The sequence below is a fragment of the Podarcis gaigeae genome, assembly GCF_964106915.1.
Source record: "Podarcis gaigeae genome assembly, chromosome: Z".
Taxonomy (NCBI): Eukaryota; Metazoa; Chordata; class Lepidosauria; order Squamata; family Lacertidae; genus Podarcis; species Podarcis gaigeae.
Genome location: NC_139691.1, coordinates 50,855,781 through 50,870,283, shown reverse-complemented (window position 1 = coordinate 50,870,283; position 14,503 = coordinate 50,855,781). Strand labels below are relative to the sequence as shown.

General features: G+C 45.3%; 1 protein-coding gene across 3 annotated transcripts in view; it reads left to right on the top strand.

Moving 5' to 3' along the window:
* Positions 1-14,503, top strand: part of LOC310836897 (UDP-N-acetylglucosamine--peptide N-acetylglucosaminyltransferase 110 kDa subunit) — an 80,578-nt gene that overhangs the window by 32,891 nt on the left and 33,184 nt on the right. For all 3 annotated transcript variants that reach the window (XM_083722764.1, XM_083722763.1, XM_083722765.1), the window contains 4 exons: positions 2,394-2,547; positions 5,411-5,512; positions 6,167-6,346; positions 9,457-9,615. In XM_083722764.1, coding sequence (XP_083578890.1) covers positions 2,394-2,547; positions 5,411-5,512; positions 6,167-6,346; positions 9,457-9,615 — 595 coding nt within the window. The remainder of the gene's footprint in view (positions 1-2,393; positions 2,548-5,410; positions 5,513-6,166; positions 6,347-9,456; positions 9,616-14,503) is intronic.

Sequence of the window (14,503 nt, the reverse complement as noted above, 5' to 3'; positions counted from 1 at the left end):
GTATAGGGGCGAGCTGTGGTTTTGTGGCTTGTGTCAGCCAGATCTGTGTAGGGATTGCAGGGGGGTGCAGCATCCGGAGGTGCCCCCATGGATTGGCTACTGGATGGTGTCAGTAATTCATCTGTGGAGAGGGTCTGGGTTTGGGTCTGGTGTGGTTGATTGGTGTTGGCGTTCTGTGTGCCTCTGGATCTGGTGTCAGTTTTTGTGGGGAGGGCTAATTTCCAGATGTCTGGCAAGCGGGATGTGTCGTCACGCTTGTTCATGTTAATACAATTCACTATGGAAATAGAAGCCAACAACCAACTTCCCTTCCTTGACGTCCTAATCTACAAAAAACCTGATGGCTCCCTAGGACACACTATCTACCGGAAAAAAACACACACCAACCGCTACTTACATGCACAATCACACCACCACCCTGCACAAATAAACTCCGTAGCCAAGACTCTCATCTCCAGAACCAAACGCCTGGCTGACAAAGACCACTTGACAACTGAGTTACAGAATCTCTCAAATGTGTTAATTGCCAATGGATACCAGCAAAACAGGATTACGAAGCTAATCCAAAAGGAAACACCCCCCAAAAACCAAGACACAGAAGAAAACAATGGCATGGCCCTCCTTCCTTATATCAAGGGCACTACAGATAAAATTAGCAAAATCCTCCATAAACACAATATCAAAACAGCCTTTTGCACCAACCAAAAAATAGCCAATATCCTCAGAAACCCCAAGGATAAAATCCAGTTGGAAAACCAAGGGATCTATGAAATACCCTGCAAAGTCTGCCCAGCCACGTACATTGGACAAACAAACAGACGAATAAATGCACGTATCGCAGAACACAAGAATGCCGTCAAAAAAGAAGAAAAAACTTCCTCTCTTTTCCAACACATGAAAGAAACAGGACACGAAATTAATTTTGCAGATTCCAAATTGCTCTTTAACACGGAACATCACCACAAGAGAATAATCATGGAAGCCATCGAGATAGAGAAACACCCTCACAACATGAACAAGCGTGACGACACATCCCGCTTGCCAGACATCTGGAAATTAGCCCTCCCCACAAAAACTGACACCAGATCCAGAGGCACACAGAACGCCAACACCAATCAACCACACCAGACCCAAACCCAGACCCTCTCCACAGATGAATTACTGACACCATCCAGTAGCCAATCCATGGGGGCACCTCCGGATGCTGCACCCCCCTGCAATCCCTACACAGATCTGGCTGACACAAGCCACAAAACCACAGCTCGCCCCTATACACGAAGCCAAGCCAAAGCACAACTAAGTGCAATACAGCCATCTTCTCAGGAAAACTCTTCACAAAGTTCAAGAGGTCAAGACACAAAGACTTTAGCAACTAATCCACACCTAATGACCCACCTAAGTGGTACTCAGGATATCACTCAAGAAATCACTCAAGGTATCTCTCAAGTAATTAAGGAACAAAAGAAGAAAAGGCACACTAGCCTGGGAACTTCCTCTCTGCCCAGAACATTGGAGGCTAGACACCACACCCCCTCTACAGTATTTATAGGAACTCAAACATTGAGATCCCGCTCTGTTCCAGTAACAAGAAGCCGAAAGCACCAGCCTGAAGATGACGAGTGAGACCTCGTCGAAACGTCGCCTAGACACCCCAACTTTTACACGGGAAGACACCCGAGGACACCAAAACCTGCATATATATATATATATATATAATTATTATATTATATATATTATCGCCGGCCGAGGCTAGGCTCAGAGCAGCTAACATCATAAAAACAACACAACAAGCCTAAAAGCAGACATCAAGTAATTCAAGTAAAAATTAATTCAGACAAGTTAAAATCCGGGCAGGTGGCAATTATTAGGGTGGAATTGAGAGTGATTAATAATTGCCAGAATTGAGGAGCAGGGATTTCCCAAAAGGTAAGTGCTGCTTGTCCGTATGAAGAGGATGCCACAATGCTGAACCTTTCTGTATAAAAAACCTTCTGTATAAAGAAACCTTCTGTATAAAAAACCTTTGAGAATATTTGAGAACCAAGGTCTCACTGTCTCACATGACCACTAGGGTGGTTCATAAAAAACACTTTTTTGAAAATGCCTACTCCCAAGGCCTTTCTTACTACACTAGGGATTATATAGCTATATCTGAAATTTCGTGCATATCAGTTAATATCTCGACCCTCCTCCATGAAAATAGCTGTTTTCTTGGCCGTTTTCCTATTTTGTGAAGGCTTTGGAGAAGGCATTTTTAAAAAAAGTTTTTTAATGAACTGCCCTAAAGACCACCGTATAGGATAGAAAGAGTCTTCTTGACCCTTACATTTCCAGCGTAACTTCAGTGTATTTTTGTACCAAAACTGCACTTTTTCTCTCGCCCTCCACGTCAGAATAAGCCCCACTTTTGCAGACGCCTATTCCAACATGGGGAACACCTTGAAGGAAATGCAAGACGTCCAAGGAGCTCTGCAGTGCTACACAAGAGCAATCCAAATAAATCCTGCGTTTGCCGATGCCCACAGCAACCTCGCTTCCATCCATAAGGTGCGCTTTGTGTCTCTGCTAAATCTATTTTTTAAAAAAACTGCGGGGGGGGGGCAGCAGGGAAATCTGTTAGTTTTTACAAAGGAAAACAACTGGCAAAAGCCATCCCAAACCGAGATGGGGCGCAAAAAGAAAAAGGGGAGAATTGGAATTTATGCTGGAAGTGTGAGGAGGCAGAGGGCACGCCGATACGTTTATGGTGGGGCTACGGAAACGTTAAAAAATTCATGAGGAAATAAAAAAGATGATCAGAATTAATTTAGAGGGGGAAACCAGAGGCATATTTACTGAATATAAGAGGTAAAGAAATACCACAAGATGGGAAGATATTATTCTTATACGCGACAGCTGCAGCAAGGCTACTCCTTGCACAAAACTGGAACAGGAAATATATACCCACAAAGGATGACTGGATAAAGAAACTAATTGAATTTATAGAACTGGCAAGGTTAAGTGCAGTAATAAGGTACCAATCAACTGGAAAATAAAAATATAATGGAAATGGTTTGAAGATTATGTGTTCAAGTACTGCTCAAAAACTAACATGTTGATATGTTTGGTTTAATGTTTGTAAATCTGGTTTAATAATAATAATAATAATAAATAGTAAGTTAAAAGAGTTAAGAAATATAAACTTAGATAAAAATTGCAAGGTGAGTGAAGGAAGTCACATGGGTATTTGGGGAAATGGTGAGTTGGGTATAGCGTTATGTAATGGTTCTAGGAGGTTGCTCGTGCGTACGTTGTCGCCACTCCTGGCTAGGCTACCTGGTTGAACCCTTTCTGTCTGGACAGCCTCTCACTCGTGGCTGTCTCAATCGCTGGCAGAATCCGTCAGTGGGTGTTTCTTGAACCTCTTCCAGCAAAGAAGTTCTTTGATGCCAAGTCTCCTCCTACTCTCCCTGCGCGGAAGTCTTCTGCGCAGGGAGGGTGTGGGCAGCGGAGTACCCGTGCTTTCCCCTCTGGTCTCCGACGAGGAGTCCTGGAGCCTCCTCTCCGATTCCCCCATCTGCCCCCCTTCTCCACTGGTGTTACGCTGATTTCCTTCCCCAGCAGATGGGCTGCCTCTCTCCCTACTGGGACCCTCTCCAGCATCCCTCTGGAGCCTTCCCTCCGCATCTGGCTCCAGTGGCAGTTCCCTGACAGGTTAGATGTGGGGAATCCATATATGTAATGTATAGTGTTGAAAATGTACGGCAACTAGCATGTAAAATGAAATAATAAATAAATAGGGGGAAAATAAAAATGGTAATGTGAAATATTATATAGGAGGGTGAGGGGCGGTGGAGAGAAGCCACAAGGGTCGTTTTAATGTCTGAAATTTTGGGTGGTAGGGTAATACGAATTTTGTTTTGTGTCTGTGTGTTTGTAAATAAATTTTTAAAAATGAAAATGAAAAAATCGCTGTACTTTTAAGCGTGTCAGGTGGGTTTTTTTACTTTGAAATAAAAATGGGGGGAGGTCTTATACGGGTGATTGGGTGGGTGAATGGCTCATTTTCTTAAATTTGAGGGCCCCCCCAATAGAGGGTGGCTTATATAGACGGAAAGTATGGTGGAGTTCCACACCCAAAAATCTCACTGTGACTTCCAATCACCCCTACGTCACATTTCCGATGGCGCCCTTTCGCTCGTCTCTCCTAGATCTCAAAATGCATTGGTTTTGTCATATTTCCTGCTTTCCTTTGTCAATCCACACCTGCCAAAGAATTTAAATTTTCCCAACATTTTTTTTAGACCACACATGTCCAGCGTGTGGCCGGGGAGTGTAACCTGGTTTACTTACTGGGGCAAACGCCCCCCCCCCCCAAATGCTCAACAACTTCAATCCTAAAAAGAGCTCAACAACCTTGGGGTTAAATTCTAAAACAGCTCAACAAATTTGCCCCGCCCTCATGCCAAATCTGGCCCTCTTTGGGAAAATTTGGGCACCCCTGTAAATTTAGACAATACAGTCCTATCTCGGGTTAAATATGCTTCAGGATGAATATTTTTGGGTTGCGCTCTGCAGTGACCCAGAAGTAACGGAGCACGTTACTTGCGGGTTTCGCCGCATGCACAGACGCTCAAAATGACGTCATGCGCGGAAGCGGCGAATTGCGACGTGCAGATGCGGGTTGCATTCGCTTCAAGATGTGAACGGGGCTCCGGAACAGATCCCATTCACATCCAGAGGTACCACTGTACTCTGCAAATGTCCTGTTCTCTATGAAATGTTTCTTCCGAAACCTCTCGTAATTCTGTCTGTATTATAATAATATTGCTAATTTTGCGTATTTTAGCCTTTTTGCTGGCTACGCCAACTTAGTAGGGATGGGATTCTCCTTTCCAACCTTTGTCTATTAAGATTCTTGCTGCGGCTATTGTAGACACTGTGACTTGCTGTTGTTTTATAACCATTTATTGTAACAATCATTTATTCTATGATCAATTACAATAATCATTTATTGTAGGTTTCTGTTGAATTTTTACATGCTGATACTCAATATTATTCTATAGCATGGGGAGGCAAACTACGGCCCCATGGCCTTCTCAATCTGGCCGGGAGTTGGCATGTTTTGACATGAGTATAATGTGTCCTTTTATTTAAAATACACCTCTGGGATATTTGTGGGACATAGGAATGCGTTCCTTTTTTTCCCCTCCCCAAAATCTAGTCTGGCCCCCACAAGGTCTGAGGGACAGTGGACGGCCCCCTGCTGAAAAAGTTTGCCGACCCCTGTTCTATTCCAATGATTGTTGAATGTTACTTTATAAGTCCACCAGGTGTGGATCATCGTGCCTTCTGTCTGTTCTTAATCTTTGGTTTTGATGGTTGAGAAAAAAAGCTAGTGGCAATTGCTGAAATATCCCTCCCTTTCTAGGATTCCGGAAACATCCCAGAGGCAATTGCTTCGTATCGCACCGCCTTGAAACTGAAGCCGGACTTCCCTGACGCTTACTGCAACCTGGCGCACTGTTTGCAGGTGAGGCAGAGTTTTCAGCATATTAAGGTCCAACATTCCCAGGGTTTCCAGCATTTGGGAACCGAGGTGTTTGAGTCCCAAGGTACCATGGTAATGGTAAAAGATTCACCTAATTCAGGAATTGTCCAATGTCACCTTAGAAACCAACTCAGTTTGTTCTGTGTCTAAGCTTTCATGTGCAGGCAGACTTCTTCAGATAACTGAAGCGGAAGTCCCCACACCCTGATATTTAGAGGGAGGGTGGGGCGGGGTATTTCTCTGAAGGGTACTAGGACTCAATCGGTATGGTCAACCTGTGGACGACTGTGTCTCATTACATATCCTAAAACTATTTTAGGTCATCTGCATGTATCTGAAGAAGTGTGCATGCACACAAAAGCTTATATCAGGCATTCCCAACCTGCGGGCCCCCAGATGTTTTGGCCTAAAACTCCCATGATCCCTAGCTAACAGGACCAGTGGTCAGGGATGATGGGAGTTGTAGTCTAAAACATCTGGAGGGCCGAAGGTTGGGGGTGCCTGGCTTATACCAAGAACAAACTTTGTTGGTCTCTAAGGCGCTACTGGGCAATTTTTATATATATTTTGACTTCATCAGACCAACACGGCTACCTACCTGAATCTAGAACCCTGGTTTTCTTTGCCCCCTTTCAGATTGTCTGTGATTGGACCGATTACGACGAGAGAATGAAGAAGCTTGTCAGTATTGTGGCTGACCAGCTGGAGAAGAACCGGCTCCCTTCGGTGCACCCCCATCACAGCATGCTGTATCCGCTGTCTCACGGCTTCCGAAAGGCTATTGCTGAGAGACATGGGAACCTTTGCCTGGACAAGGTGGGTCTATGCTGTGAAGAGATGTGTGCCGCTCCGTTCCATCAGAGTTTGATTATATAATAATTTATTATTTCTACCCTGCCCATCTGTCTGGGTATCCTCAGCCACTCTGGGTGGCTGCCAACCAAATATTAAAAACACAAGACAGCATTAAATATTTAAAAACTTCCCTAAACAGGGCTGCCTTCAGATGTCTTTTAAAAGTGAGATAATTGCTTATTTCTTTGACATCTTATGGAAGGGCATTCCACAGGGCGGCCGTCACCACAAGAAGGCCCTCTGCCTGCTTCCTTGTAACTTGGCTTCTTGCAGGGAGGGAAGCACCAGAAGGCCCTTGGGAGATGCTCCTTCAGGTCTACTGGGCCGAGGCCATTGAGGGCTTTCAAGGTCAGTGCTTGGAAACGTACTGGGAGCCAATGCAGATCTCTTGGGACCATTGGTATGTGGTCTCAGTAAGACTGGATTTAAATCCTTTATTTTACAGAAAGGTTCAATCTTGCTGGCATTCTCTTAATATTGACAACCAGAGGAAAGTTTCATCTGCTGGGCTGTTTAGGGCTTTCAAGGTCAGCACCAACACTTTGAATTGTGCCCGGAAACGTACTGGGAGCCAATGCAGGTCTTTCAAGACTGGTGTTATGTGGTCTCTGCGGCTGTCCACGGTCCCAGTCTGGCTACTACATTCTGTGTTGTTGTTTTTTAAAAATAATTTTTATTAACAGGCCAATCACATCACATTATCCAAATCACATTAGTTCTAAATTATACAGCCAAATTTTAAATTTTTGTTGGGGGTACCCATGCATCAAGCTCCGAACGAGTCCAAACATCACTTACATTGCTGCTGTAATTAAACAGTTCTATCCAGTTCAATCCAGATAGTCCTTTATTACTTTCTTCATCATCTTGTTGTTATCGTCTATTCCTTTCTTTACGATCTCTGATAATTTTCACAAACAGATTGAAAACAGGCATCCTCTGTGTGGGTTTTGTACTCTCCAAAGATCATATCGCTCAGGGACAGCCGCTGTTTAACGCTTCCATTAAAAAAAATAATTAATCTTTGGTCTGTCCTTTACTTTTCTCAGACTTGCCAAATATATCAGGAGGCTCTGTCAGGTCAAGATTGCATTCCAACAATCCTTCTCTTTCCAATGGTCCTGATTCTCCTCCCCCTGTCCTTCTTTCTCTGGCAAGCCTGTCTTGGCGAGACGCCATTTTTTAACTGCGTCATAAAATTTTCCTCCGTTCTCACTGTTCACCAATCCTCTCTCCAGCTATAATCCATCTCACACAGTTCTTGAATTCCTGCTTGTGATTAGTAAAACGCAACAATCTTGTTTCTATCAGGGGTTGAGGGTTATTAATATCACATTGTGCAAAGAAAAAAGTTTTTTTCCTCCACCCCCCTTCATTCCAAACATACAGTCTCTTAATGGTGATTCATCAGAAGATTTACTTATCCGTCCATCACTCCCGGTCATAGAGATCCATTAATCAGCAGTCTTATCTCTCGAGCGTTACTTGATGTATGTGCTTCAGCTTCATTCCAATCGTATGTTTCCAATTATAATTCCGAGCTGAAGCTAACCAGCACGCGCTGATTGGAATCGGCGTCAGGAAGATCTGACTTCATCGAGGGCTCATGCCAAGTGACTGGCACCTCCATCTCTCGAATCAAGAGGTGCATTGTGGACACCGCTGGCAAGGCAGCCCCCATCTCCTTAATTACCTCGTATGGGTCAGAGAGATGTTATTGTCGGCCATCCTCCAACGCGCCACCTGGTGGCCCCTGGCTACCACATTCTGGATTAATTGCAGTAAGGTAGCCCCACATAGAGCACATTGCAGTAGTAGTAGTCCGTGGGCAGGGAGGGTCTTATCCTGCATCCCAGATGGAGCTGCCCTGGACACAGAACAGACCTGTGCCTCTATGGGTCCAAAATGACCCCCAGACTGTGCAGCTGGTCCTTCAGGGACCAGGGAGTCCCCCCCACCCGCCCACACACCACAGAACTTCAATCTTGTCAGGATTCAACCTCAACCAGTTAGCTGCCATCCATCCTCCAACCGCCTCCAGGCACCCGCGCAGGAACTCCACCGCCTTTGCCGGCTCTGATTTGAAAGAGAGGTAGAGCTCTCTATCAGGCTTCCTCAACCTCGGCCCTCCTGATGCTTTTGGCCTACAACTCCATGGTCCATAGCTAGCAGGTCAGGGATGATGGGCACTGTAGTTTGAAAACAGCTGGAGAGCCAAGATTGAGGAAGCCTGCTCTATATTGGTGCCAATGGTTGTTAAGCGAAAAAATTCCAGGGTGAGTGACTCCTTGACAGCCTAGCTCACCGGGGCACTTGTCCCCCATGGGTCCATGCTGTCAGTAAAAGGATGAAGTCCCAGCCCGGTAATTTGGAGCAAAACAGTGGTGAGTAGACCATGATTCTTACTGTTGCACCACAGGTCTGCCCAGGAGTAAGAACCCCAAGCATGGGGCGATGTCAACTTTTAAAACTTCCTTCTTCCCCCCTGGAATACACTTCAAGCAGCATCGTTGATACATCATCACTACATCACTAGCACATCACAAATGGGGAGGCGTATACAAGGGTTATGCATTCAATGTGAGGTCCCTTTATCAGACCCCTTAAATCTCCATCACTGAAAGAACAATAAAACTCTTGACACGTCCTTTCCCACTGGACTTGTCTGGAGATGGGCATTCAGAACACCTGCCTTGCTAAACTGCCTTGGCGGATGTCTATGGTTGCCCCTTTGGTCCCTCCCTCGGTGGGGTGCCGTGTATGTGCTCTCAGGCTTGGGGAATTCTGGCTGGATGCCCTGTTGCTGCTGCCTACATGACTTCCTGCTTCTTGGCTCATGGAGGGAGGTGGAGCCCAAATTCACCTTCCTTTCAGGGTTCAAATGGCGTCGGAATGAGGAGAGTTGGTTAAAGCATAGATTTTCTGCGAATTCATAATGATAGGTGTCTTTCTTGAGCTGTCAAGTCAAAGGTATGTATATTTGTAACATTGGAACAACTTCAGAGATGTGGCCTCATGTCCCCCCCCCCATGTCATTTCCGTAACCCGGCTTTCTTTAATCCCCTTTCCAGATCAACGTGCTCCACAAGCCGCCTTACGAGCACCCCAAGGACCTGAAAGGCAGTGAGGGCCGGCTCCGTGTTGGCTACGTGAGCTCTGACTTTGGGAACCACCCCACCTCCCATCTCATGCAGTCAATCCCAGGCATGCACAATTCGGACAAATTTGAGGTGAGGTGCACAAGAGGGCAGCCATGTGAGTCACTGAGACTCTGAATCTTGGGGTCATGGGTACGAGCCCCATGTTGGGCCAAACGAATGAATACAGCCTAGGACTGCCTCTCCTGGTATACTCCACGGAGGATCTAACAGTCTGCAAATAATAACATCATAGAGGTCCTGGGCCTCAGGGAGATTAGCCTGGCCTCGACCAGGGCCAGGGCCTTTTCGGCCTTGGCCCCGGCCTGGTGGAACTCTCTGCCACAAGACATCAGGACCCTGTGGGATCTGACATCTTTCTGCAGGGCCTGTAAGATGGAGTTGTTCCGTCGGGCCTTTGGTTCATCCTGACTCCCCTTCTCTTTTTGTGTAAGAACTAGTATGAAAGAGGCCTCCCAGCGTTCTCACAGGCCCATATAAGAGCAGCGCAAACAGTTGGGCCTGACGAGCGTTTACTGTTCCCAACCCTAATCCTGCGGAAAGCCATCTAATTGGATTTGAATTTGATCCTGACTTGTTTTCAGGAGGTAATTTCGTTATTGCTTGATTTTATACCAGTGTTACCTATTTGGTGTTAGCCTCCCTGAGCCCGGTTTCGGACGGGGAGGGCAGGATACAAATAAAAGTTTTTATTATTATTATAATTATCATCATCATTATCCTCTTAATTTGCGTCAGCCTGGTCTTAATTTGGTTGAAGCAATAAAACAATGAGATGATCTTCAAGGAATAGAAATGAAAAATCAATTATATCAAATACATTTGAGGGTTTTGAATCGAGAGTGGACCTTATTCTGACTGCCCCAGCTCAAAACCTGGCCGCCTTTGCCATCACCTGCTCCTCTTGATCTGTCAAGAGAGAGGACTCTGGGGTAGTGCTTGGGCAACCCGGAACGGGCAATAAAGGAGGGGTAATCATCTCACGACAAACCTAGACAGCATCTTAAAAAGCAGAGACACCACCTTGCCAACAAAGGTCCGTATAGTAAAAGCTATGGTTTTCCCAGTAGTGATGTATGGAAGTGAGAGCTGAACCATAAAGAAGGCTGATCACCGAAGAATTGATGCTTTTGAATTATGGTGCTGGAGGTGTTCAGTTTCTGTTAATTGATTCTCATGAAAACTTACAGATTCTGGCTTCACACAATTAACTCAAGGCAGTGTCAATTTACTCTTGGCAGAAAGCCAAGGTCTGCTTGACCTAGAAACTACTTTCTCTGATTGGTTAACGACCAGCACTCAACTCTGTTATCTAGGAATGCTAGCACAGTTTGTGTTAGGAGGGTGTGTTAGGAGTAGAAGTGCTGTGTATGGTTAAGAGAGAGAGAGAGAGAGAGAGAGAGAGAGAGAGAGAAAGGATTTATTTTGCTTTGTTTTGTATGCAGAAACTCTGCTGGTTTTATTTTTCCTTTTAATAAATCCTGTAAATAGTTATTCTGAGTCTAGCTGACTAGTCATTCCACCTCAACTAGCTTCTTCGCTGTGCAGGAAAACTCTGCTACGTTTGGGCTAAAGCCATTAGAGCTATGCCTGACACTTCAAAGTTCCAAGAGGTTATGGGTATTGTGCTGCCAGCCTGAGTTGTGGTGGTGTCAGCATCAACGGTGTTGGTTCCAGTAGTTCCAGAAGTTGTTGTTCCTGTTGGTGCAGCAGATGGACACTGGCTGGTTCCTGACTGTTGTGAACTGGTGACGCAGTGGACACAAGGACAACAGCTGCAGCTTGTGAGTGCTGGGTTGCTGTGGTTCCTGTTTTCTCTCTCGGTGGTCGTGAGTAGCTGGTTCCGGGTTCCAGGGACATCGCTCTCAAGATGGCCTCACAACCAGTTCAGATGGCTTTTGAGCGTCTGAATGACTCCAATTACTTGCTGTGGTCGGAACGCATGCAGGCAGTGCTGCAGAGGGATCGTCTCTGGCAAGTGGTGAGTAAGTTTCCTGAGAAGCCTGATGATGAAGACCTCGATAAAGACCAAAGAGCAAGGGCCACAATTGTCTTGGGGCTGGAAGATTCCCAGTTGCCGTATGTGAGGGGAATCAAGACAGCTAGAGGTGTGTGGCAAGCACTTAAAGAACTCCATGTGCGTGAGACAGCGGTTTCCAAGCTGTTCATTCGCAAGGCATTGTACAAGGCAATGTTACAGCCTGGGGTTACAATGCAGGAACACCTACACAGTTTACAGTTAAAGTTTACTGCGCTACAGGAAAGAGACTGTGCGTTAGACCAGCAGGAGAAGGTGGCTATTATTTTGAGTTCTCTCCCGGAAAGCTGGGATAATTTAGTTTTGTCTCTAGAAGGCATACAGGAGTGTGATTTATCAGTCAGTTACGTTACTGGGCGTTTGATTGAAGAATGGCAGAAGAGGCAAGAAAGGTCGTTTGCTGCAGAGGCTTCTACAGGCGGGCGGTTTGGAGGGAGTTCTCATGCCGTGCCAGAGGTGAAGCAAAAGCAGCGTACCGGTGAGGAGTCAGCGTTTGCTGTTAGGCGTTGTTTCCGATGTGGGTCTTCAGCGCATCTAAAACGACAATGTCCGGAGTTGGTCAAGTCTCAGTGGCGGTGCAGGAGCAGAGACGAGATCAGCAGCAGCAGCGAAAAAAGTAATTCTTCAAACGAAAACAGTCGGCTCAGCTGGTGACTGCCGAGGTCAAGATTGCTGATGAGAAACAAGCTGTCTGGGTGGTCGATTCGGGAGCGTCTCGGCACATCGTAAATTCAGATGAATTGTTTGCTTCCAAGAACTCAGCACAGCGCAGCCAGGTGGCTCTAGCAGACGGAAGTACTTCCGAAGTGATTTCGGGGGGTGCAGTTTTTGTTTCTTGTCTTCGTGAATGCCTGCAAAATGTACTTTGTGTGCCTTCATTAAGGAGCAATCTGATGTCTGTAGATTGTTTGCTAAAAGCTGGGTTTAAAGTGTATTTTGAAGGAGACAGTTGCATTATTAAGAAGGCTGGTGAGATTTTAGGCACTGCTAAGTCAGAGGGAGGCTTGTTTTGGCTTAAAGCAGGATCTCAAGTTGCAGCAGTAGTCAGTAAATTTCAGCCTGCAGTGAATAACAAAGCTATACATGACAACTGTGTGCACTTATTGCATAGGAAAATGGGGCATGCTTGCTGGAAAAGTGTACTAAAAATGTCTGAATTGGCTGATGGGGGTGATTTAAAGAGTTGTAACAAGTACCTTGATTGTAATGTTTGTAAAAAGGTTAAAACCCACAGAGTCTCTTACCCCAAAAGTGACAGAGTTAGTGAGTCACCGCTACAGCTGGTTCACATGGACGTAATTGGTCTATTTGCTGTGAGCAGGGGTGGATCGCGTTTTTCATTAACAATTGTGGATGACGCCACGCGTTACTCTTGGGTTTTTCCCATGAAGAATAAGGGGGATGTGTTCACTAAGTTTAAAGGCTGGGTGGCATCTGTGGAAAGATTTCTGTCCATTAAACTCAGAAGGATTCAGATGGACAGAGGTGGCGAATTTATGTCAAATGCTTTTAGAGATTGGTTACAAAAGCGTGGCATTGGGCATAGAAAAACGAACGCTTTTTCCCCAGAGGAGAATGGCGTTGCAGAGTGAAAACACAGATCTTTACAAAATATGATGTTTGCCATGCTTGATGATGCTGATTTGCCCATGTCTTATTGGGGGGAGAGCATGCTCACCGCGTGTTATCTCCAAAATAAGCTCTTTCATCAAACAATAGGTACAACTCCATACTTTAAATTGTTTCAGAAAAAACCCAAAATTGACCATTTGCATGTGTTTGGATCAAAAGCCTGGGTATTAATTCCAAAACAAATGAGAAAGAAGGGAGATCCTAAGACCAAACAGTTAGTGTTCGTGGGCTACCAGGAGCTGGGAAAAGGTTTCCGCTTTGCTGAAGGGACAAATGGCATTGTGATCTCCAGGAATGCCAGTTTTTGTGAACATAGTGGCTGGGAGAGACTACATGTCAATACTGAGGTTTGGTTTGAACCTTCCCAGGAGCTTTATGACTCTGAAGGTAAACATAGAGAATCAGAGTCTGAGGGGGAGGAAAGTTCAGATAAGAGCTCTCAAGAAAGTGGAATTAGCCAGAGACCAGTTGCTAAGCAACAAAAGAGAGGTCGTAGTTCTGAGGAGGAAACTGGGTCAGAAGGAAAATTTTCTCCTAGAAGATCTAAAAGACAAAACAAAGGAGTGCCTCTGGTGCGTTTTTCTCCAGATACTGCAAATGTGTTTAGTGTAATTGCAGAGCCCAAGAGTTTTCAGGAGGTGTTAAAGTTACCAAAAGAGGAGGCAGAGCTCTGGAAACAGGCAATGGAGGAAGAGATGTCCTCTCTGAATGAGCACAAGGTCTTTACACCAGTAGCAGCGCCTGAGGGGGCAAAGATTGTAGGCTGCAGGTGGGTGTACAAACTTAAACCTCTGGTGACAGGAAAGTACAAATACAAAGCTCGTTTAGTGGCTCAAGGATACTCTCAGAGGCCTGGAAAGGATTATGACGAGACTTTTTCCCCTACTGCTAAGGGGGACAGTGTAAGGCTGATTCTAATGCTTGGAGCAAAGAGAAAACTCCTGTTAAACCATTTTGATATCCAGACTGCATATTTACATGCATCAATATCAGAAGACCTGTATCTAGCCGAACCGCCTGGTTATGAGACAGGTTCCAATAGAGTGTTGAAATTAAACAAAGCTTTATATGGTCTCAAACAGGCGGCAAGATCTTGGAACAAATGTTTCCATGAGGCCTTAGTGTCATTTGGTTTCAAGCAAAGTACAGCTGACAATTGTGTTTATGTACGTGGTACAGGCAGTGATCAAGAGTTTTGTCTGATTTATGTAGATGATGTATTGTATGCTTGCAAAACAGATAAACAAACTAAAAGGTTTGCCAAGCAATTGTCCAGTAAGTTCAAAATGA